The 26,904-nt window shown below is 40.6% G+C and overlaps 2 protein-coding genes across 2 annotated transcripts in view; one reads left to right on the forward strand and one right to left on the reverse strand.

Annotated features, from left to right (window-relative positions):
• Window positions 1-26,588, forward strand: part of P2RY14 (purinergic receptor P2Y14) — a 91,507-nt gene extending 64,919 nt beyond the window's left edge. Inside the window, exon 3 of the mRNA XM_077290758.1 lies at window positions 21,965-26,588. Within this exon, the coding sequence (XP_077146873.1) occupies window positions 22,376-23,383 (1,008 nt within the window). The 5' untranslated portion in view covers window positions 21,965-22,375 and the 3' untranslated portion in view covers window positions 23,384-26,588. The remainder of the gene's footprint in view (window positions 1-21,964) is intronic.
• MED12L (mediator complex subunit 12L) overlaps window positions 1-26,904 on the reverse strand; it is a 995,158-nt gene that overhangs the window by 712,881 nt on the left and 255,373 nt on the right. The gene's annotated exons all lie outside the window — the stretch shown is intronic.

Here is a 26,904-nt window from a genome sequence, read left to right on the forward strand (position 1 = left end):
CTGTAAAGAGATTCCTGAATGTGCCTTATTTTTATCTAATTCAGTTAATGTGCTATTTCTGGCCTGTCTGGCATGCTGATTCCTTATTTCTCTGTGATATGATTACCCCATTCCAGACTACATTTACCATGATGCCTATGGATTTGCAGTGGGGACAGTGACTCATTACACCGAACTTGTTCAGCTTTGAGTCCTGCATAGTGGCAGCCAATGATAAACCAGTGACATAGCAATGCTGTCCGCTAACCCCCACTGCGGAGTCTCAGTGAATTCAGTGTGATGCAGCTTCACACAAAAAGAGTTTTAGTGTATTCTAGGTGATGCAGCTTTAGCCAGTCTCCCCTGCCTTCTGCTTGGGATTGGTTTCTCCCTATTAGCTCTTACAAGCAGAAGACGAGGGAGAGCTGTATGAAGGTGTATCCCATAAAAAACTAGCGATTCTGCATACAGCATATCATTTCTACAATGCAATGAAAAAGATCATAGCGTACTTCCAAATTCTCCAGATAATAAACCATTTACAAAAATTTTTGTGTGCAAATCATTAAAGTGAATTTGTCAGTAAATTATATAACCCTAGTTAAAGAGTTACCACAAGAATTGTAAATTATCCTCTATTTATAAGACAGGAGATAACTTACTCTTACTGGGAGTCCAACTGCTAGGATCATCAATAGTGATGAGCGAGTGTGCTCGTTACTCAAGATTTTCGAGCATGCTCGGGTGTTCTCCGAATATTTTGGGTGTGCTCGGAGATTATGTTTGAGTCGAGGCAGCGGAATGATTTGGGGATTGCCTGTTTGTTAGGGAATCCCCTTATATATTCAGGCTGTCTAGCAGCCACAAATCATGCAGCTGCGGCGACTCAAACATAATCTCCGAGCACGCCCAAAATACTCAGAGAACACTCGAGCATGCTTGGAAATCTCGAGTAATGAGCACACTCGCTCATCACTAATCATTAGTGATGAGCGAGTGTGCTCATTGCTTGAGTTTTCTCTGACTATTTTGGGCATGCTAGATTATGTTTTTGTCTCCGCAGCTGCGTGATTTGCGGCTGCTAGACAGCCTGAATACATGCAAGAATTGCCTGTTTGTTAGGGAATCCCCACATATATTCAGGCTGTCTAGCAGCTGCAAATTATGCAGCTGCAGAGACAAAAACATAATCTACAAGCATGCCCAAAATACTTGAAGAACACCCGAGCATGCTCGGAAAACTCGAGTAACGAGCACACTCGCTCATTACTACTAATCATCAACAATCCTGAGAATGGGGGTCCTGAACCAAGAGAACAGGGCTTTACATATCGCCATTTTGAATGGAGCAGAAGTGAGCATGCTCAACCTCTGCTTTGTTCATTGTCTATAGTTCTGTTAGGAAGATTACTTTAAATTAAAGACTTAAGGAGATCCAGTTATCAGGTCAAAAGAGGTCAGTTTTTGCTCTTATATTAATCCCTCCTGAGTATGCTCAGTATGTAAAAAAAATCATCATACGGTTCTAGAGCCTTTTTTAAGTGCATTATTTTCTCTATCAAGGGGGAGTAGATCATAGATAAATTTCACAGAGTAGCCTAAAGACACTGCCTCCCGTCCATAAAAATTAGCACAAAATAAAAAAGGGCCCACAACTCTAGAACCATAAAGCAGATTTAAAAAAAAAACACAAACTCTTGGGTGCTATAGGAATAAAATAAGAGTAAAAACTGGTCACTTTTGACTTGGTGACAGGTCCTCTTTGACCCCTTCCCGACCTGTGACTCAGCATATGCGTCATGAAAGTCGGTGCCAATCCGACCTGTGATGCATATGCATCACAGTCACAGAATGATCGCGTTCCTGCAGGTTGGGTGAAAGGGTTAACTGTAATTTGACCCAACCTGTAGGGACAGGGGGAGTGGTACTTCAGCCAAGGGGGTGGCTTCGCCCCCCCCCCATGGCTATGATGGCTCTGGCTGTTGAAAGTGATGGTGTCCCCTTCAGAGCATTCGTAATATTTCACCAATGAAAATTGGTGAAATATTACAATCCAGCCATGGCCGATGCTGGCCATGGCTGGAGAGCACGATCTGCCCCTGCCACTGCCACCGATCTCCTCCTCTCTGTCCTGTCCTCTACTGTCCTCCGCTCCCTTCCCTCTTCCCGTCCGCTCCCTCCGTGCTCCGATCCCACCCCCCGTGCTCCGATTCCAACCCCCAGTGCTCCGATCCCACTCCCCATACTTACTGAGCTCCGGTGTCCCTCCCGGTGTCCGTCCGTCTTCTCCATGGGCGCCGCCATCTTCCAAAATGGCGGGCGCATGTGCAGTGCGTCCACCGAATCTGCCGGCCGGCAGATTCATTCCAGGTACATTTTGATCACTGTGATAGAACCTATCACAGTGATCAAAATAAAAAAAAATAGTAAATAAACCCCCCCTTTATCACCCCAATAGGTAGGGACAATAATAAAATAAAGAAAATATATTTACTTTTATTTTTCCACTAGGGTTAGGGTTAGAACTAGGGTTAGGGTTGCAATTAGGGTTGCAATTAGGGTTAGAGTTGCAATTAGGGTTAGGGTTGCAATGAGGGTTAGGGTTGCAATGAGGGTTAGGGTTAGAATCAGGGTTAGGGTTGCAATTAGGGTTAGAATTAGTGTTAGGGTTGCAATTAGGGTTAGGGTTGCAATTAGGGTTAGGGCTGCAATTAGCGTTAGAATTAGGGTTAAGGTTGCAATTTGGGTTAGGGTTAGAATTAGGGTTAGGGTTAGAATTAGGTTATGTGCACACGGTGCACATAACGCAGTGCCTTTTACCTGCAGATTTTTTTAAAAATGGTGTGGAAGCCTTAGGGTTAGGGTTGGAATTAGCGTTAGGGTTGGAATTAAGGTTAGGATTGGAAATAGGGTTAAGATTAGGGTTAGGGGTGTGTTGGGGTTAGGGTTAGGCTTGTGGTTAGGGCTATGGTTAGGGTTGGGATTAGAGTTAGGGGTGTGTTGGGGTTAGGGTTGTGGTTAGGGTTGGGATTAGGGTTAGGGGTGTGTTGGGGTTAGGGTTGTGCTGGGATTAGGGTTGCGATTAAGGTTACAGCTAGAGTTGGGATTAGGGATAGGGGTGTGTTGGGGTTAGTGTTGGAGTTAGAATTGAGAGGGTTTCCACTGTTTAGGCACATCAGGGGTCTCCAAATGCGACATGGCGACAGCATTGATCCCAGCCAATCTTGAGTTCAAAAAGTCAAATGCTGCTCCCTCCCTTCCAAGTCCCGATGTGTGCCAAAACAGTGGTTTACCAAAACATATGGGGCATAAAAGTACTCAGGAAAAATTGCACATCTTTGGGGGTCAAATTTTTCCTGTTACCCTTGGGAAAATAAAAAAATGGGGCTAAAAAATTATTTTTGTGGGAAAAAAATGATTTTTTATTTTCACGGCTCTGCGTTATAAAATTTTATGAAGCACTTGGGGGTTCAAAGTGCTCACCACACATCTAGATAAGTTCCTTGGAGGGGTCTAGTTTCCAAAATGGGGTCACTTGTGGGGGTTTCTACTGTTTAGGCACATCAGGGGCTCTGCAAACGCAATGTGACGCCCGCAGACCATTCCATCAAAGTCTGCATTCCAAAACGTCACTACTTCCCTTCCGAGCCCCGACATGTGCCCAAACAGTGGTTTACCCCCACACATGGGGTATCAGCGTACTCAGGACAAACTGGGCAACAAATATTTGGGTCCAATTTCTCCTGTTACCCTTGTGAAAATAAAAAATTGCTTCCTAAAAAATCATTTTTGAGGAAAGAAAAATGATTTTTTATTTTCACGGCTCTGCGTTATAAACTTCTGTGAAGCACTTGGGGGTTCAAAGTGCTCACCACACATCTAGATAAGTTCCTTGGGGGGTCTAGTTTCCAAAATGGGGTCACTTGTGGGGGGTTTCTACTGTTTAGGTACATCAGGGCCTCTGCAAACGTAACATAAATCTCGCAGACCATTGCATCAAAGTCTGCATTCCAAAACGTCACTACTTCCCTTCCGAGCCTCGACATGTGCCCAAACAGTGGTTTACCCCCACACATGGGGTATCAGCGTACTCAGGACAAACTGGACAACAACTTTTGGGGTGCAACTTCTCCTTTTACCCTTGTGAAAATAAAAATTGCTTGCTAAAAAATAATTTTTGCGGAAAAAAAATGATTTTTTTATTTTCATGGCTCTGCGTTATAAACTTCTGTGAAGCACTTGGGGGTTCAAAGTGCTCACCACACATCTAGATTAGTTCCTTGGGAGGTCTAGTTTCCAAAATGGGGTAACTTGTGGGGGAGCTCCAATGTTTAGGCACACAGGGGCTCTCAAAATGCGACATGGTGTCTGCTAACGATTGGAGCTAATTTTTCATTCAAAAAGTCAAATGGCGCTCCTTCCCTTCCGAGCCCTGCCGTGTGCCCAAACAGTGGTTTACCCCCACATTTGAGGTATCAGTGTACTCAGGAGAAATTGGCCAACAAATTTTAGGATCCATTTTATCCTGTTGCCCATGTGAACATGAAAAAATTGAGGCTAAAAGAAATTTTTTGTGAAAAAAAAGTATTTTTTCATTTTTACAGATCAATTTGTGAAGCACCTGGGGGTTCAACGTGCTCACTATGCATCTAGATAAGTTCCTTGGGGGGTCTAGTTTCCAAAATGGAGTCACTTGTGGGGGAGTTCCAATCTTTAGGCACACAGGGGCTCTGCAAATGCGACATGGTGTCTTCTGACGATTGGAGACAATTTTTCATTCAAAAAGTCAAATGGCGCTCCTTCCCTTCAGAGCCCTGCCGTGTGCCCAAACAGTGGTTTACCCCCACATTTGAGGTATCGGTGTACTCATGAGAAATTGCCCAACAAATTTTAGGATCCATTTTATCCTGTTGCCCATGTGAAAATGAAAAAATTGAGGCTAAAAGAAATTTTTTGTGAAAAAAAGGTACTTTTTCATTTTTACAGATCAATTTGTGAAGCACCTGGGGGTTCAAAGTGCTTATTATGCATCTAGGTAAGTTCCTTGGGGGGTCTAGTTTCCAAAATGGGGTCACTTGTGGGGGAGCTCCAATCTTTAGGCACTCAGGGGCTCTCCAAATGCGACATGGTGTCCACTAAAGATTGGAGCCAATTTTTCATTCAAAAAGTCAGATGGCGCTCCTTCCCTTCCGAGCCCTGTCGTGCGCCCAAACAGTGATTCCCCCCACATATGGGGTTTTGGCGTACTCAGGACAAATTGTACAATAACTTTAGGGGTCCAGTTTCATCCCTGACCGAATACCACAAGTGGCGTCACGAACACTCTTTATTTCCTTATTCAAACCAACCCCTTTAAAGACCTTAACTTGGATGCCCAGGGCCACGGACCAGGTCACTGCCACCTTGACTACCCCTTTAATGACCACCGGGCCCAGTACCGAGTATCCCCTAGGCCCTGGCGGGCGCTCTATTAGCATAGTAGCCAAAGGCAGTGCACAAGTCCTTATAAAGAAGTAGATAGTATGTGCTTGCTGACAATCTCACACTCTTGAAGACATTTTAAACATCAGTCCCCAACATGAGGTGGACAAATCTCCATAAATATGGTAAGTATTATTATAATGGTCAGACCGAACAAATCTATAAATAGCACCAAAAAAGAAGTCAGTCCAGGAAAAGAACCTCCTGTGTCCCTCTTATGTCATTTTTCTTGTGTGTACTAATAAAATGTTGTTCATATGTGAAGCACTTTAGACTGCAGCTTTTCTTTCCTGCATTGAATATGTTCCCATATGGAGTTGCTTCCTGGGTCAGCTTGGGTAAACTTGCAGGTGTCCTCATATGACCACATTACCATGAATAATTGGTACCTAGTAGATTTTGGTTCAATAAATCCTTTATTTACTTCTCTGCATAATGTTGTGACCTTGCTAAAAGGAGACTGTCAGAAGGTTTTTGCTGTAATTGAAGACAGCATGCTATAGGGTTTAAGACACAGATTTGGTGCCTCTCTTATTAAGCTCTGAGGTTTTGATTACTTGTAATGATTGCTTTAGCACCAGGAAGTTAGCATTGCTGAACTAGAGCAATGTGTAAGCCCAAGTCCAACTCCACCCCCCTCCTTTGATAAGCAGCTCACTGTCTGTAGACATTGTACATTGAGAGCCTGGTGTGGGCGGAGCTAGCTTCCTCAGCTCTGCTGTATTGCTAAATCTAAAAGCTCTGATTGTGTCAGAACTGCTGCAGACAGTAAACTAAGTGATACATTGTTGGATTCGGGGTCTTTTGTCCTACATTATACTGCTCCCTGATGGGGTAACAAAAATCTGCTGACAGTTTCCCTTTCTGGACAACACATCACTTGGCCCACATGGACATGTGCATCATTAACCCCTTGCCACCTGAGGCCTCATTCAGATGTCTGTGTTTGCACACATACGCACACAATTGTTACAAGTGTTGTCATTGTTTTTTATCCGAGTTTCATTATTTGGTTGTTGCGTCAGTTTTTGTATCAGAGTTTCATCAGTAATTTTCACATATGGATAAATTAATCAATTGCAAATCTTCTCCTATCCTTTGCAATGTTGAAGGTGGACAGTACACAGACTGCACACTGATCTCATCTATGTCCTGTCATTGATATTCACGGACTTATAGACATTTTTTATGTAATTTTCATCTGTAATGCCGGTAAAAAAATGGACAAGTTTTCATGATTTTTGCATGGATGCACAGTCCGCAAAAAAAATTAACATGTGAACACCTCCATAGACATTACTAGGTTTATGATCTAGCCTTAAAAATCACGGATAGAACACGGACCAATGAATATTCAGTATTTGTCCAAAACTTAGAAATTGTTTACCCCACAGTTGTTGTACTGAATTCTTTACCATTGGGTTGTATGACAAATTACAATTGTTACAACAATAAGTAAATTTAGTGTAAAAATGTTTTCATTTTTACCACGGCTAATAATAAAAAAAGTATTCCAGAATGTATTGTCCTATTTCTCCCCAAGTATGTTAATGCCATATTTATGGTCGTACTGTACACTACTGTTTGGGCACATGGCGTCACCCAGAAGAGGCCTGCCATTTAGCTTTTAGGGCACAGATTTTTCTGGAGTGGTTTGTGGGTGCCATTTGCAGAGTCCCAAGGGTGCCGGAAGAGCAGAAACTCCCAAAAAGCGACTCCATTTTGCTAATACATGGAATTCATCTATGGTGACAAGCAGGAATTACTGCGCTGAGTAAAAATCTCAAGGATGCCACTTTAATGCCAAATAAATAGTGTCCAGGTTATGTTTCCGAAGACATGCACCCTATAAATTGTTAAATGGAATCTGTCAGCAGCTTTTTGCTATTTATTCTGAGAGTTTCATAATATAGCCCGGATTCCAACTATGTATCACTCAGTTTACTGGGTGCAGCAATTCTGACACAAGCAGTTTTTAGATGTAGCAGAGCTCAGAAAGTCTATTGACAGTGAGCAGCTCATCAGAGGAGAGGGTGTGGTTGGACCAGGACTCATGTAGTCCAGCAGTGATTATCTCCTAGTGATAAAACCTTAATTGTAAGTAGACAACAACACAGTCAAAAGTAGTGACATATCGTTGAATTCAGTGTTTCAGCCCTTATCTCCTTCTTTCCTCAGATTACATAGCAAAAACTTGCTGACAGATTTCCTTGAAACTCTTAATGATCAGGTGATTTTTCATTTTCAAACTTTTATTTTTCCTTTTTTTTTCAAAGATTTATAACTTTTTTAATTTTTTGTGAACATAGCAATATGAGGGCTTATTTTTTGTGGGACAGGTTTTGGTTTTAAAATATATCACTTTTTTTTTATTAATGATTAATTACATGAACATTTATTTTTAAAACAACACAAATGTACTATATTAACCTTTCGTTTAATTTTTTTTTCTTCAGCCGCTGTGATTTTTATTTGCTGGTGTGTAAACAGAGAATGAAACTTAAACCCCACAAATACAGATGCAGCAGACCATAGGAGATTGGGGTTGGCACCTGATCCCATCTGCTATTCTCGCGCCTGCCCCAGCAGCGAACTATGCATGACTCATGGGCTGCCCAGTTCATTGCCGCAGGTGGAGTCAGGCGCTATCTTACCGTAGCCCAGCGTTGTGCACTGAGCTACAATTTATCCCTGTTAGAAGAAGTCCGGGCTCTAGGACAACAGTGATGAGAACATGGCAGCCTGGTATTGCACAACTAATTCCAGGCCACAGACCTGTTCTCACCTCTGGAAGAATCATAGTGACTTCTTTCAATGGTAAGAACAAGTCGGTGGCCCGGAATTACTAGTACAATACCAGGCTGCCAATGTATTCTCACACCCGAAGTGTTCTGCGTTCAGTATTGTAATCATCACGCTGCTGTGCTCCGAACCAGACTGAGCTCTAGACACTGACGGAGCTTTGCTGAGTCAGTGTAAAGCCTTATTTAGATGTCCGTGATGGGTGATGGGGCATGGGTGTCTGAATGAGGCTTTACTGATACATTTGCAAAGTGCATCAGAAGAAATGACTTTGTCACTGCTACAGTGTTCTGCACATTAAACTTCAATGTATAAAATGCAATTACCGGTGAGAAACTCATCTCTTCTCATGAGCATTGCAGACCCAACATGCAGACATCCATTTATTGGAATGAGCCTCAGTGCAGTCAGTGCACAGAGGTTGAGTAGTAAGGAAAAATAAGATAGGAAAAGAAAAGGAAAAAAAATAAAGTAAAAATACCAAGTGTAAAAATAAAATTCAAATCAGCCCCTTTCTCAATTTTAAGATAAAAAAAATTCAATTAAAAAAAACAAAAAAAACATTTAATTTGAAAAAACATTTGGAATTGCAGCAATCATAAATGACCAGACTATAAAATATAAAATTACTTAATGCTTATGACAAATGCCATAAACAAAAAAATAATCAAAATTGCTCCCATTTTTTTCTGTAATAAAAAGCGATCAAAACACACATATTTATCTATAGAAAAATATAAACATTACGGGTCAAAAAAACTAATTTTTTTTAACTTAATTTCTTTCTCAACAGTAGCGTAAATTAGGGTTGAGTGAAACAGATCGGACAAATTCAAAAATCGCCGACTTTCATGAAACCCGACCCGATCCTAGTGTGGGATCGGCCATGCGGTCGGCGATCTCCACGCTAAAGTCGCGTTTCGTATGACGCGTTCATCGCCATTTCTCAGCCAATGAAGGAGGACCCAGAGTGTGGGCAGCGTGATGACATAGGTCTCGGTCCCCACCATCTTAGAGAAGGGCATGACAGTGATTGGCTTGCTTTCTGCGGCATCACAGGGGCTATAAGGGGGCGTGCACGCCGACCGCCATCTTACTGCTGCCGATCTTAGTATAGGGAGAGATTGCTGCAGCTTCATCAGAAGAAGGGATATAGTTAGGGAGGGAAGATTAACCCCCAAACCGCTTGTGCTGTAGCGATTTCCACTGTCCAACACCACCTTTCTTTTGCAGGGACAATGGAGGGTATATTTTTGTGCATCAGCTCTGTAGCTTATTAGGCTGCCTTATAAGGCTCCCTGATAGCTGCATTGCTGTTTGCACGCTGCTGTGCAAACCAACTGCTTTTTTAAAAGCAAAAATCCTGCACAGTTATCTTGTTTATTTGTCCACACTTTTGTGTGCACTAGTCCTTTTTATTGCTGCCATACTTGTCCTGAGATCATTGTAGGGAGATTGAAATTGTACTACAGTCCTTGGATTTTTTCATATATCTTCCAGCCACTTTCTGCCACTTACATTGTGTCGCTTTATACACTGGGCCTGAGTTTTGGTTCAGTCTCCAAAAAAAAAAAAGTGACATTCAAATTCTCACAAAGTGGATATACTTCAGTTCTGTTAGTTTGTCGTATGTCAGCTAGCCAATTTCTGCCACTGTGTTGTTTTATGCACAGGGCCTGACTTTTGGTTCAGTCTCCCCCCAAGAAAGTGAGATTCAAATTCTCAACAAGTTTATATACACCTTCTACCTTGTTTTACAGTACCATATAATGGTTGTTATTTTGGTTAGATTTTCCAAAAAATGAGGAAGTCTGGTGGAAGAGCCCGTGGGCGGTGGTTGCCAGCTGGTACTGACGGTGGTGGTGCACAGCCAACGTCAGACACACCATCGTAATATGAGGGGCCCTGTGCCAGTACCGCCACCCACGAGAGAGTGTTCCCCCCAGCTCGAACAGTGCTCTACCACTTGCAATACTTACCTCTCCCTGCTCCACCACTGTGTAGTCTGTGCTGTTAAAAACTTCAATGGCACGGACAATACAAATTTGTTGAAATGATAGATGATAGTTAAAATATACAGGGACCCTGGCCTCCATTTAGACCAGTTAATACTTTGCGCCTACTACCACTGTCTGCTACTCAGCAGAGGAGCCCACCCCTGTACCTAGCTATGCTACCTGTTTATTTATGAACAATTTTTTGGCAGACATTTAGCCCAATTTATTATTTGGGCCTACTAACTGTGTCTGCTACTCATTACAGTTTTCCTCCACTGAACAAAGCAATGCCACCTGTTTAGTCCTGTTACCAATTTTGAACTGCATTTAGCCTACTTTATTATTTGGGCCTATATCTGTGTTTCCTCCTCATCCTGCCTATTGCCCAGCCACTGCTAGATGAGTCTGCTGGTACATTGACCCAGACCACTACATTCCCCTTGCACTCTACACAGCCAGAATTTGACTCTGCTGAAAGTCAGGTTCCCCTTCCCTGCATACAATACCACCTTACACGGGGACAAAGAGGAAGTTGCAGATGAAAGTGCAGGTTCCTTTATCAGGTGGGGGGGGGCATACTCGTTGGCGACGTCACTGGCACAGGGCCCCTCATAGTACGCAAAAGTGTCTCTGCCGGTGGGAGGCACCACCTGCCGTCAAACACACCGCCATACTATGAGGGGCCCTGTGCCAGTGCCAATGAGTGGGCCCCCCTGCTTGCTCAGGATCACAGCACTTGCAAAGTTGAAATACTTACCTCTCCCTGCTTCACCGCCGTGACGTATTCTGCGTTTCCTGGGCCCACGAAAATCTTGAGCCAGCCCTACCCCCCACAACTTTAGCCAAATGACCCCCAGTTTTCAATGCCTAACTATTATTATGAAGTAAATTAAGATTGACAAGCTTAAGTAATAAGAATTGATGCTCTTGGCATTAAAATGGGCACTGTAGGTGTTTTCCTGTCCTCCACTCACTGCCGAGTCCGACTTTGATTCCCCATTGACTTGCATTGGGTTTCGTGTTTCAGTCGGCCCCCGACTTTTCACAATAATCGGCCGATTTCACCCGACCAGACTTTTGACAAAGTCGGGTTTCGCGAAACCCGACTCGATCCGATAAAAGTAAAAGTCGCTCAACTCTAGTGTAAATAAATGAATAAACACAAGTTTGATATCACCATATTCGTACTGACCTGGAGAATCATGACAACAGGTAACTTTTATCATACAATGAATGCTGTAAATATACCCCCCAAAAAGTTAGCTTTTTTTGAGTTAGCTGACTGCCAGCTGTTCTGAATGGCATTGCCCACATCTCAGTATCACATTGCAGGCACCAACAAAATGACTTCACACTGTGATACAAAACCTTATCCTTCCTCCTCCTTTTCCAACCACTCAGAAAGGGAAGAGGAATGATGTCAGACACATGAGCAGATCATGCTGACATTTTCATGACAAATGTCAGCAACTGCTCCCTAATGTTTACAAGTTTAATATAAAAACACTTTTTAATTAGATTTTATATTTTATAGCACAAGAAAAAAAAAATAGAAACAAAAATAAAAATAATATACATATACATTGGTTTTTTAAAGTAGTTATCCCCTTAGCACTTTTCGTATTTCGCTACCTCACAACCTGGTATTTCACTTTCTTTTTTTAACCCCTTAACCCCCAACGGTGGTTGCACGTTAATGACCAGACCAATTTTTACAATTCTGACCACTGTCCCTTTATGAGGTTATAACTCTGGAACGCTTCAACAGATCCTGATGATTCTGACACTGTTTTCTCATAACATATTGTACTTCATAACAGTGGTAAAATTTCTTTGATATTACTTGCACTTAATTGTGAAAAAAAATGGAAATTTGGCGAAAATTTTGAAAATTTCGCAATTTCCAACTTTGAATTTTTATAACCTTAAATCACAGAGATATGTCACACAAAATACTTAATAAGTAACATTTCCCACATGTCTTCTTTACATCAGCACAGTTTTGGAACCAAAATTTTTTTTGTTAGGGAGTTATAAGGGTTAAAAGTTGACCAGCAATTTCTCATTTTTACAACACCATTTTTTTAGGGACTACATCACATTTGAAGTGACTTTGAGGGGTCTATATGATAGAAAATACCCAAGTGTGACACCATTCTAAAAACTGCACCCCTCAAGGAGCTCAAAACCACTTTCAAGAAGTTTATTAACCCTTCAGGTGTTTCACAGGAATTTTTGGAATGTCTAAAAAAAATGAACATTTTACTTTTTTTCACAAAAAAAATAGTTCAGCCCCAATTTGTTTTATTTTACCAAGGGTAACAAGAGAAATTGGATGCCAAATGTTGTTTTGCAATTTGTCCTGAGTACGCTGATACCCAATATGTGGGGGTAAACCACTGTTTGGGCACACGGCAGAGCTCGGAAGGGAAGGTGCACCATTTGACTTTTCAATGCAAAATTGACTGTAATTGAGATAGGACGCCATGTCGCGTTTGGTAAGCCCCTGATTTGCCTAAACATTGAAAACGCCCACAAGTGACACCATTTTGGAAACTAGACCCCCTAAGGAACTTATTTAGATGTGTGTTGAGCATTTGACCCATCAAGTGCTTCACAGAAGTTTATAATGCAGAGCCGTAAAAATAAAAAATCATATTTTTTCACAAAAATTATTTTTTTGCCCCCAATTTTTTATTTTCCCAAGGGTAACAGAGAAATTTGACAACAAAAGTTGTTGAGCAATTTTTCCAGAGTACACTGATACCCCATATGTGGGGGTAAACCACTGTTTGGGAGCATGGCAGAGCTCAGAAGGGAAGGAGCGCCGTATGAGTTTTCAATGCAAAATTGACTGGAATTGAGATGTGACGCCATGTTGTGTTTGGAGAGCCCCTGATGTGCCTAAACATTGAAACCCCCCACAAGTGACACCATTTTGGAAAGTATACACCCTAAGGAACTTATCTAGATGTGTGGTGAGCACTTTGACCCACAAAGTGCTTCACAGAAGTTTATAATGTAGAGCCATAAAAATAAAAAATCATATTTTTTAACAAAAATGATTTTTCGCCCCCAATTTTTTATTTTCCCAAGGGTAACAGAAGAAATTGGACCCCAAACATCGTTGTGCAATTTGTCTTGAGTATGCTGATACCCCATATGTGGGGGTAAACCACTGTTTGGGTGCATAGCAGAGCTCGGAAGGAAAGGAGCGCCGTTTGACTTTTCAATGCAAAATTGACTGGAATTGAGATGGGATGCCATGTCGCGTTTGGAGAGCCCCTGATGTGCCTAAACATTGAAAGCCCCACAAGTGATACCATTTTGGAAACTAGACCCTCTAAGGAACTTATCATTTTTATCAAAATCATTTTTTTCCCACAAAAATTATTTTTTAGCCCCCAGTTTTGTATTTTCCCAAGGGTAACAGGAGAAAATTGGACCCCAAAAGTTGTTGTTCAATTTGTTCTGAGTACGCTGATTCCCCATATGTAGGGGGGAACCACTGTTTGGGTGCATGGCAGAGCTCGGAAGGGAAGGAGCACCGTTTGGAATGCAGACGTAGATGGATTGGTCTGCAGGCGTCACATTGCATTTGCAGAGCCCCTGATGTACCTAAACAGTAGAAACCCCCACAATTGACCCCCATATTGGATGCTAGACCCCCAAGGAACTTATCTAGATGTGTTGTGAGAACTTTGAACCCCCAAGTGTTTCACTACAGTTTATAACGCAGAGCCGTGAAAATAAAAAATCTTTTTTTTCCACAAAAATTATTTTTAGCCCCCCAAATTTTTATTTTCCTAAGGGTAACAAGAGAACTTGGACCCCAAAAGTTGTTGTCCAATTTGTCCTTAGTACGCTGATACCTCATATGTTTGGGTAAACCCCTGTTTGGGCGCACGGGAGAGCTCAGAAAGGAGGGAACACTGCTTTACTTTATCAACGCAGAATTGGCTGGAATTGAGATCGGACGCCATGTTGCGTTTGGAGAGCTCCTGATGTGCCTAAAAAGTGGAAACCCCTCAATTCTAACCCTAATCCCAACCCTAACCACAACCCTAATCACACTCCTAACCCGAACATGCCCGTAACCCTAATCTCAACCACACCCCTAACCCCAACACACCCCTAACCCTAATCTCAACCCTAATCCCAACTTTAAATGTAATCCAAACCCCAACCCTAACTTTAGCCCCAACCCTAACCCTAACTTTAGCCCCAACCCTAACTTTAGCCCAAACCCTAACTGTAGCCCCAATCCTAACTGTAGCCCTAACCCTAACTTTAGCCCCAACCCTAACCCTAACTTTAGCCCCAACCCTAACTTTAGCCCCAACCCCAACCCTAACTGTAGCCCCAACCCTAACTTTAGCCCCAACCCTAACCCTAACTTTAGCCCCAGCCCTAACCCTAACTTTAGCCCTAACCCTAACTATAGCCCCAACCCTAACCCTAACTTTAGCCCTAACCCTAACTTTAGCCCCAACCTTAACCCTAATGGGAAAATGGAAATAAATAAATTTTTAAAATTTTATTATTTTTCCCTAACTAAGGGGGGTGATGAAGGGGGGGTTTGATTTACTTTTATGGCGGGATTTTTAGCTGATTTTTATGATTGGCAGCTGTCACACATTGAAAGATACTTTTTATTGCAAAAAATAGTTTTTGCGTCTCCACATTTTGAGAGCTATAATTTTTCCATATTTTGGTCCACAGAGTAATGTGAGGTCTTGTTTTTTGCGGGACGAATTGAAGTTTTACTAGAACCATTTTCAGGCACATGACATTTTGATTGCTTTTTATTCTGATTTTTGTGAGGCAGAATGACCAAAAACCAGCTATTCATGAATTTCTTTTGGGGGGGCGTTTATACTGTTCCGCGTTTGGTAAAATTGATAAAGCAGTTTTATTCTTCGGGTCAGTGCGAATACAGCGATATCTAATTTATATCTTTTTTTTAAGCTTTGGCGCTTTTATATAATACAAACTATTTTATATAAAAAATAATTATTTTTGCATCGCTTTATTCTGAGGACTATAATTTTTTTATTTTTTTGATGATTATGCTGTGTGGAGGCTCGTTTTTTGCGGAATAAGATGATGTTTTCAGCGGTACCAAGGATATTTATAGCTGTCCTTTTGATCGCGTGTTATTCCACTTTTTGTTCAGCGGTATGATAATAAAGCGTTGTTTTTTGCCTCGTTTTTTTTGTAACGGTGTTCACTGAAGGGGTTAACTAGTGGTACAGTTTTATAGGTCGGGTCATTACGGACACGGCGATACTAAATATGTGTACTTTTGTTGTTTTTTTTTTATTTAGATAAAGAAATTTATAAATTGAAACAATATTTTTTTTTTCCTTATTTATAAATTACTATTTTTTTATTTTTTTACATATATAAATATTTTTTTAAAAACTTTTTTACTTTGTCCCAGTGTGGGACATCACACTACAGTGTCAGATCGCTGATCTGACACTTTGCAGAGCACTGTGTCAGATCAGCGATCTGACAGGCACTGCAGAAGGCTTGCAAGCACCTGCTCTGAGCAGGTGCTTGCAAGCCACCTCTCTGCAGGACCTGGAAGGAGCCCTGCGGTCATTTTGGATCCAGGGTCTGCAAGGAGGAGGTAGGAGACCCTCGGAGCAACGCGATCACATCTCTGTGCTCCGAAGGTCTCAGGGAAGCACGCAGGGAGCCCCCTCCCTGCGTGATGCTTCCCTGTGCCGCCGGAATGCTGCGATCATGTTTGATCGCAGTGTTCCGGGGGTTAATGTGCCAGGAGCGGTCCGTGACCGCTCCTGGCACATAGTGCCGGATGTCAGCCGCGATAGTCAGCTGACACCCGGCCACGATCGGCTGGACATACTATCCCGTCACTGGGAATTAAGTCCCAAGTCACCTCGATGGGATAGAACGTCCAATGGGATTAAGGGGTTAAGGTTTGCATCAGTTAATGTTTATTTTAGCAGTATGTTTTGGGTCATTGTCATGTTTGAAAAGAAGCCTCAGTTCCAGTCTCAAATCACTGACAGACCGAAACAGGTTTTGTTGCAGAATATCCCGGTATTTCGCACCATCCACTGTCCCCTCGACTCGGACCATTTTTTCCTGTCCTTGCTGCTGAAAACCATCCTTACAGCATGATGCTGCCATCACCATGCTTTACTGTGAGGATGTTGTTCTTGGGTTGATGAGCTGTGTTGGTTTGGCACCAGACATTGTGTTTACCTTAGTGGCCAAAAAGTTCAATTTTGGTCTCATCTCACCACAGCACTTTCCTTCATATATTTGGGTAGTCTCCCACATGAACTCAAAATGAGCCTTACAATTTTTGCATGTAAGTAACAGTTTTTTTCAGCCTAGTCTTCCATAAAGGCACAGCTATATGGAGTGTACAGATTATTGTGGTCATATGGACAGATACTCCAGTCTCAACTTGGGAACTCTGCAGCTCCTTCAGGGTTACTTTTGGTCTCTGTGCTGCCTCTCTGATTAATGCCCTCCTTTCCCAAGCTGAGAGCATTGGTGGGCGGCCCTCTCTTGGCAGGTTTGTTGTGGTACTATGTTCTTTCCATTTGATGATAATGGATTTGACGGTCTTCTGGGGCATCATCAGATACTGGGATTTTTTTTATAACACAACCCTGACTTGTACTTATCAACTTTGTCCCTTACTTGTTTGGAGCTCTCATTGCTTTTCATGGTGCTGTTTGGTTAGAGGTGTGTATAAATAGACAGACCATGTGACACTTAGATTGCACACAGGGGGACTTTCTCTCATTAAGCATGTGATCTATAAAGATAATAGCTTAAACTAGAAATTTTTAGGGGTTTCAAAAAGTTGCTTTTTTTTGCAGACATGACAAATTAAAAGTGTATTCCCTATTTTGATATTCCTAGTGTGCTGCCTGCTTTTTTCTATTTATATTATTAGGTTACTGGGCTGTAACCTGCAGGCTGGCACCTGCCAACTGTATTTTGTCTATATATACATACACTCACAGCGTGTAAAAATAAGTATTAAAAACGTCACCAAGTTTCTAAGTAAATATGTTTCTAAAGCTGCTATTTAAATGTAATTCTCACCAGATGTCGATAACAACCCATCCAATCCATACAGGTAAAGAAATAGCGGTACCAGGGTGCCTTGTTCCTACACTCCCATCTGCATTTATCCCTTTGTCTTCGATGTATGCACATATCAGGCATTGTTTACATTTTCTCATAGGATTATTTTTCTCATGGGATTAGCTAGCACTTGCACTTTATTTATCCCCCTATAACTTTCCAGCAAGCCGTTTTTGTGCATTTCTCAATTGGTCTGCATCTCCAGTTTGTGAGACATTTTGTGCTATTTTATATATGGTTTTATATTATTGTATCAATAAAAATTGGTTAGGCCTAGTTGATTAATTAGTCCCACCATAAGATGTGAATTTTCACTTGTCTGATCACGGGTGTAATGCAGACATTGTATCATATCTACTGACAGTCACTGCTGATAGCATGGACTTTGCTTCTGAGGCGGCTCACTTACTACCTAATATATGTCAATAGCTTCGCTGGAGCTCCTTGTCCTCTGCAGTATACATGTACAGCAAATGATGGGAAGGGGTTAAATGATTGCCAACGCATTGCTAAACAGACTAGTACAAGGAGGGAATAGTGACCACAACTTCGAATTCCCAAGCAGCCAATTTAACTTTTTCAGTTTTTACTTCCTTCCCTGTAACCACTTACTGTTTGATGTAAGGAAATACTTGGTATTATCTCAGAGATTTAAATTGACACCGATAACACTGCACAGGGATATCATCACAGCACAAAAAAGTATCATTTGACACTTAACTTGGCATCAATCAATAACTTATCAAGATGGTGTGTTATGAGTCATAATAACCTTTGCTATATCTGTATCCGGCTTGTATTGAAGACCAGCACTATTTGCTTTCTGCTGCCTTTTCTTTTTATAATAAAACATATGGTGAAAATGCAAAGAAAATTAAGAGTGCAGAAAAAATAGGAAAAACAAAAGCACATGGGATTAGCGTGCACATGAAGATTACTGACAGCGTATGCCAAAGAAATGTTGTTGTTTTTTTATTGCTGAGATAGTTTGTGGTATTTTTAGTTTTTTAAACAAATTTATTACATTAAAATTGGATATTAACATTTCATTAACAAAACTCCTCTAGGAATTTCTACAGAACATTATATGAAACATACTGCAATCATTTCAACAAACAAGAGACATCTTGTGATGGGAAACTTCATGAGACTGCTGGGTGGGAAAGCCGTAAAATTAGGTGCCAATGTCCCTGAGATTTAGGACACTAGTTAATTACATTTAATAGTTACATTATTTCTAGACATTTACAGTACTTCTGTATCCAAACAAAATGCATTAAAAAAATACATTTTAGAATTGATAGTAATTAGGCACCATATGGTATGGTTATCTGGCAATGGATGACATTGGTATATACACATGATGCTAAAAGTAGTGAAGAGGAGGAGGGTCTGTATCTCCAGGCATTGAGGACCCCATCACTCTTGACCAATTCCCCAACTCCATTTGCTGGAATGTAGCCCTAAAATTGCAGGGAAGGTTACAGTATTCTACTACCACATGGTTGTGCAACCTTCAACAATCCCCCTTTCCTCAAGATGACTAGACCATCATTGTAAATAAGCCCCAGTACTCTGTGTCACCCCACCTCATTCTAGATCGTAAGCTCTCACGGGCAGGGTCGCCATTATTTTTGCTTTAATTATTATATTATCTTTAACTACGGTATGTTACGAATGACTGTTGTATAAGAACCTCTGATTTCTAAAGTTCTTCAGAATATTTGCCGCTATATAACTAAAGGTTATTACTAATATTATTACACCTAAAATATAGAATGGGCCCCACTGTATTTTTTGCAGAGAACTCACAAAGTAACCGTTGTTTTATTTGTATTTCGTTTTTTTTTAGAATTTGATAGTACACGTGAAAATAACAAACTTTGTAAAATATTTTATCAGAAAAATATTCTCTTTCCTCCTGAACTGATCATTAGTTCTCAAAATTCTCAATTTACAGACCAAATCTGTCTTCAGTGAACACTAGTTTTCTCATTACTGAGATAGAAGATGACAGTGGGTGCTATTAAAAATTCTAAGGAGAACTATAAGTATCTTTTCAAGAGAACTTGCAGCAGACTGTCTGTGTTGGCCTCTTGCTCCTCTTTCTCCATTCAATTTTAAAAGCACCAACTGCCATCTACTATCTCAGTAAGGCCGAGATCACACATACGCGAGATACGGCCGAGTCTCGCCAGTGAAACCCAGCTCTGGCGCCGGCACTCCGGAGCGGAGCGTGCAGCTGCACAGCAATACATGGAGCCGTACGCTCCGCTCCGGAGTGCCGGTGCCAGAGCTGGGTTTTCACCTGCGAGACTCGGCCGTATCTCGCGTATGTGTGATCCCAGCCTAATGGGAAAATCTGTTTTTGCTAAATGCAGATTTTACCCGAGAATTGAGAGTGAAAGATCAGTCCAAGAAGAGAAAAAACAGATTCCTCTGATATACTACAAAGTTAAATGTTTTCATGTGTACTATTGATTTGTTTCTAAAATAAATTTTAAATATATGGTTACTCTTAAAACTCTGCTATGAAAACAAACAAATATTAACTGAAGTTGTATGCAATTTAATGGAATTTAGTGTCCAATTAGTTTTTGTATACAGTATGTGAAAGCAAAAATATATATCATTCTGGTCAAGACCTAATGCAGAAACTCCAGATCATGTCCGGGACAATCAGTATACTCCAATTATTTTAATAAGAGTTTGCTCAGAATTTGATCACAGTGTAGCCCGAGTGTCATCAGGTTTTCTTGTACATGGAGGGAAAAAAAAGTTTCTCCATCATCTCCTTTCTGACAGTCTGTGAGAATCAGACTACACTTGGTTGTCATCACAGACCTAAAGACTTGCATTGCGGAGGAAAAAATGCACATGTGCACATGCCCATAGCATAGGAAAAAGTTGTTGTCATGCTTGGCACGGGTAAGTCCGGTGGACGGCACAACATACACCAACAACGGGATGGAATAGGAAGAGGAAGGCCCTAACAGTAGGGAGCGAGGGATGGGACACTTCCTGACTCCAACCTGTGCCAACCTGTGGGTCCTTCCCCCTGCCGCCGTCACGTGCCTAGTCCCTAATTGTCATCTCAATATACCCTGGCTAGTGCACTGGCTGTGAAGGATGCTACCTCACCAGAGATAGTATCGACACAAGGGAAGTGACAAACACAGGACAGATAAAGATGAGGAAAACAATACTCAGCTACTGACTCTGCAGAGGATACGGCACTAGGAACCCGAATTCCACAGAAGCAGCAGATACACCGTTGACACCAGAGAGCTCCTAACTCCAGGCTGGTCTTCATAGAATAACTCTATTACCAACAGTCAGCTGATGGTCATGTGACTATATAAAGGATGGTGGGAGTGGTCATCACCCACATCAGCTGACCAGCAACAAAGCAGCTGCCAGCAAGGAAATACACATTAACCCTTGCTGGCCCAAAAGAAAAAAAACAACATTAAAATTATAGCAGAACCAGAGCGGCCACGACTCCAAAAATGAATGAATCTCTTTTTTCCCCCCTCCCTTTTGCATATATAATATCATAGCTGCGAGTGCTATCTGTCAAAATCATGGATAGTACTCTTACAAGAAATGCTTGACGTGTGAAGAACAAGCCCCTACTTTGGCCTTATAGCACAGGGGTACACTTGATATGACTACACAATCTAACACATTGTTATTCACCCAGCTCCAATTGGCAATTTACTGCATCCCGTTACAGTCTGCCCCCAGACTACATTTACTCACAGGCTCCATTTATTACTTACCTGTTTATATAAGGTATATTTTATCTTTGGAATATAGTATAGCATGGAAAACTGAATTGTAAAAACAAGTACTTTTAGACTTTTGTGAAAGAAGATGTGATCACACATACATGATCACAGTCAGTTTCGGAAACTTCCCTTGCTTTGACTTGAGACTGGTAGGGGTCCCACTGCCTGACACTCAATAATCTGACTTTCAAGATATATATTGGATGATAAAATAGGGATTAGTTGAGAAGGATTCATTACACCAGACAGGATTCATTTGTACTTTAGTTGTGTCTATGCAATATATAATTTACAATATAGTATTATACGCTAAACATTCTGCAGTAACAGAATGAAATAACACCAATATTAATCCTGCGTTTACTTCGGATGATCATCGAGGCTAGTTTTCTGCAATTTTAATCGTATTGTTGTGTCTTAGTTTCGGCACTATTTATGCAAAGTATTAATCTTTGCTCTAAGCAAAGAGTAGAAGACTATTTCTCTATGGAACACTAGTATAAATTGCTATGTGTGTGTAGAATAAGCTCAATAATGTGAAAATACAAAGGTGAGGTAAGGCTCTGTTTATCTTTTTCATTTGTCTCTTACAGCTTGCACAGACAATGGTTATAGAAAAGTCCTGGATAAGTAATTTCCTATGTATAGCATAAAGAAATGAATAATACAAAATGTGACCCAATATTGTCCTGATTATAGAGAAGTCTATAGAATAACGGTTGATAATGAAGTACATGATACATAAAATAACTATATAAACTCAATTTATATCCGCAGCTGTTAGTTCCTGGAACCTTAGAGGAGCTACATGTGGGCGAGGAAGTCACAGCTTTTACTCTAAAGAATGATTCAGCCCATCCGATGGTTGATAAAGGTATCTAAACCGCTTTACCCATAAAGAAGAAGCTTTTGGTCCATTTAGTGATGGCTATGGATAATTGCCCCAACTAGAATGGATTTTCCATGGAGTCCCACTCTGAAGATAAGACAAAATGCATTTGCTAAATAACTGTGCCATTGAATTTTCTGGTGTGTTTTCCTGTTAGCTGCATCTTTTTAAGTGAAAGCTCACAAATTTAATTACAATCCATTAACAGGAGACATTGATATCCCTGATCATATCTCAGCATCTTGAAATTGGTCAAATCAAATAGTCAATTATAAAACACACCCATCCAAAAATTAAAAATGACTAATCTCACTGAAGAGCCGAAGGAAAATAATTCTGAATGTGATCCTAATGCGGACGTCGTCACCAAAGTTCTGCCCACCATGTACACGTTGGTCTTCATTGTGGGACTACTTCTAAATGGGCTCAATCTATGGATATTCTGCTACATTCCCAGTAACAGGAGCTTCATTGTCTACCTGAAAAACATTGTCATTGCTGATCTTTTAATGGTCCTTACATTTCCAATGAAGATAATTAGCGATGCGGGATTTGGGAACGAAGAGTTGCGTGTGTTTGTTTGCCGCTATTCCGCGGTTGTCTTTTATCTGAACATGTACATCGGAATAATGTTCCTGGGCATTTTGGGATTTGATAGATATTTTAAAATTGTGAGGCCACTGAATGCCTCATCCTCGCTCCAGAGTGTTTTCTACAGTAAGCTCATATCGGCACTGGTGTGGACAATGATGGCTTTCATTTCAATCCCCAATATGATCCTAACCGACCAACCATACGGAACCACGGTAAAAGTTTCATGTGCCCAGCTAAAAAGTGAGCTGGGATTAAAGTGGCATAAGGCTTCAAATTACATCTGCATCGGAATTTTTGTGTTGGTTTTTTTCTTACTGGTAATCTTTTATGTTTCCATCTCAAGGAAAATATACCAATCCCATCAGAAGTTGAGAAGGGGTTCCAATGCTGGCAGAAAGTCCACGCGCAACATATATAGCATCTTGATTGTATTCTTTATCTGCTTTGTTCCATATCACTTATGTCGGATCCCATACACAATAAGTCAGACCGGAAACAGCTATTCTTGTCAAAACAAGAAAAACTTGTACTATGTAAAAGAAGTAACTTTGCTTCTATCCGCAGCAAATGTCTGCCTCGATCCAATCATTTATTTTTTCATGTGTCAACCCTTCCGGCAAATGCTATTGAAGAAGATGGGCATCAAGGACGGGCTCCAAGAAACAGAAAAAGCATCATGTAAAGTTTCAACCTCACAGCCGGCATTTCTATAAAGTTCAATAAACGTTTCAAAACTCCGGAATGTATCATATACTGTACAAGCAAGGATACATTTATCTTAATAATTTATATTGCTTTTCTTTTGTATTGTCAGTTTACAGTAAATGAAGGATATGTAAAATGTTCTTGACTTTACATATTTCATGTAGGGTATGTTCACACATTATGTAATTGGTGCAGAAATTTCTGCATCTCTTGACAGGAAAAACGCGGTGGAAAATACCCATGTTTTTGCCACATTAATGATACATTTTTGATGCATTTTCACATGTATTATTAGTGCAGATTTCCCCCCCTCATTAGTATGGGTGAAATCTGCAGCAAAAATGCTGAAAGAACTGACATGCCGTAGATTGAAATCTGTGCCAAATCAGCAAGTCACAAATAAGCACCATATGCATGAGACTTCAGGATTCTCATTCACTTTGCAGGCATCTGGGAACCTTTCAGGTGTTGTGACACATCTGCACAGAAAAACGAGACAAAAACACAACATGTGCACTTTAAAGGTTAGTCCCAAATGGGCAAGTTATTGGCTTTTAACAGGATTGGCCATAAGTTGCTGATTTCTGGTGATCCCATTGCTGGAAAAACCATGATGCCAACAACATTGCTCTGAAATGCCAGCCCAGATTGGGGAGGCGGCAATGCTTGCACACCACAACTCCTTTTTTGTTGATGAAACTGCTGGACATAGCCAGAAATTACACCACTTAGCAATCTTGGCCAGTGCCATAGAAATGCATGGCTCACATTCGTTCTAACTGACCATTTCAAAGCCCTGTTCTTGGGATCAGTGAGGGTCCCAGTAGTGGGACACCCTGCAATCATCAAGTTATCATCTACCCTATAGAGAGGTGATAACTTGCCCGATTGGGAATCACCGTTTGCTTCGGTGAATCTTTATAGCTCCGTAGAAGCCATATGAACTCTTTCTATTACTATATGCTGACTATGTATAACATCAAATTTTAATAATAATAACCAGTAAAAGCTAAGCAGGAAGGCTAGGAAGCTGTAAGCTGATATAAATAGGCTGGAAAGCTCTATGTTTATTGGCTCCTTTCCAGACTGCTTTCCCTTACCTGGCTAAGAAAAATAGGAGGACCCAATTACATTTTTTCATTTATTTGCTAAAAACAAGTACAGAAAACTACACACGCAAAGCATTGATTGTATATCTCACTGACATATTTCTATCTATCTATTCTATTCTGACGGTTCAGGCTGTGAATTTACTGTACTTGGTTTATGAAATGTTGGGTTTCCTTTGAAAATGTTTGTAAAAGTTGTACTATGTGCCTTGTTATTTTTTTCTCGCACCTATTGACTTGCATTGAGGAGTAGAGATGGGCAGACCCCTGGAAGTTCAGTGGAACAGTTCAAAAAAGTTTAAGTTTGGGTACCAGAACAGCACCTGGACCCGAACCACATTCACTTGAATGGGGAGCCTGAACATCCAGTGTTCGCTATGCTGTCATGTCATGTTCATTTGATAGCGTGGGTAGTGCGGCTGTCTGACCTGCGTTAATGATTCTACCGCCGATCAGAGGCAGTGTTTACCATGCTGTCATGCACATGAAAGCACAAGAAACACCCGGTGTTTGGGCTGCTGAAACCAAACAGTAACACGTAGTTGCTGGTGAAGTCCATGTTCGGAGTCCGTGTTCGAGCAGTAGGTTTTTGGCATGGACCCTGAACTTTACAGTTCGGGTTTGCCCATCTCTAGGGGTGCATAGATTTCTTTGAAGACTTTGTAATGGTTGATTACAAAAGGAATCTGCAGAATTGTGGTGTACATGAGCCCTTAGAGAGCGGCATACAATAATAATGTTTTTCAAGATTTTCAATTACGGTAATAGTGCATAACATCACACTAAAGGTATTATAAATGGTGTATGTTCGCTATGTATTATATGTAGTATATATGTGTGATAGAAATGTTTAATATCTATTTTTATAACTTGAATGGGCTATATGTAACATAGCGATCATGCTTTTACTGGTCATGCTCCATATTGTTAGTTATAACTAGAAGTTCTCTTAACAGTGTCCCCTGCTATTTGACAATTATCAGTAAGGCAGGTATTCTGGAAAGGAAGATGTTGTATGTTCGCATTTGGCATACTTCAGCCATCTCTTTGTAAACTAAATAAACCAATGTATAAAAAATGCCACATGTGAATGAAAACACAAAATTTACAATGTTTAATTACAGGTAAAATGCCAGTTGACCCATTATTTATTATACAGGATATGTCATTATTATCCAGCTATCAAGTAGTTAAATTAAATTTTGTACAAAACTAATCTAATAATATGTCATACTATTCATATAATGTTATTTATGTGTGTGAATTAGGGGTTGTCCGCCACACAAAAAACAGTTTCAAAGCTAATTTAAAAACACCATCACTTGTTCCAAAAAGTTGAGATAAATACCTAATAAAAATCACTGAGCTCCCCTAATTCTGCTGTTTTGTTCAGTTTAGCGCTGCATCACTCTATTGCAGGGATATATACATGTTTCGTCTGTATCACAATATGGGAAATCTTTACTTTCAGTGCAACTGTGTGTTTCTTCAGAGTCTTCTCTGTGGGGCGTATGCTTTCACCAGTCCCTCCTAGTCACTGCTAATCACAGCTGTGAGAAAGGGGTATAAGTTCACGCCTCCAGAGAAGACTCTAAAGAAACGCACAGTTGAACTACAAATAGAGATTTCACATATTGCATTCCAAAAGCAATAAATATGACTATCTCTGCAGTAAAAGAATGTAGTGCAACACAGAAAAAAATAGGCAGACTCAGGAAAGCAGGGACTCTTTAAAAAAGAAAGTTAATTATATACTTTTAAAATATCATCCTCAATGCCCTAATACAAATGCCAGTCAAACGGCAAGTCCTCTTTAACCAAGTCGTTAATCATTTACCAACACAATGAGAGGGGAGCCTTTTTCTGTGTCTAATTAAACTTGGAATGTATAGCAGGAGCGGCAGTGAAATCGGCTTGAAGTATATTAATAAATTTTATACATTTGTATTTAAAATACTTTTTATGTGGCAGGACAACTTGTTTAATTAACATCAGCCATGTATTACAATGCTATAAAATAAGATCTTGCATTCCTTTATTTTTTTTTTTACAAAACAGTAAAGGTGTATTTGCATCAAACTCTTCTATCGCATAATATTTTTTATCTTACCGTATGGTTTCTTCATAAGATGCGTCTCTCACAATGTCACCCATGTAATAACGATGGTCACTAGTAGGCTAAGTTATTTTAGTTTTCAGTGGCTGAAAATTAAATACTTAGATTTTTTCTTCTTTTTTCTAATAAATGACAGAACTGAAGTGCCCTGAGCACTTCTCATAAAACAGAAGCGTTCTTCTCCTGCATCAGCGGAGTTTTGTGCGGACTCAATACAAAGTCTATAGGCTTGTACACTCCCTGACAGAAGTTATGTCGCTTATCCATGTTATGTAAATAAAAGCTTATAACCGGACGTTAAATT

This window comes from Ranitomeya variabilis, chromosome 2 (genome assembly GCF_051348905.1).
Source record: "Ranitomeya variabilis isolate aRanVar5 chromosome 2, aRanVar5.hap1, whole genome shotgun sequence".
NCBI lineage: Eukaryota > Metazoa > Chordata > Amphibia > Anura > Dendrobatidae > Ranitomeya > Ranitomeya variabilis.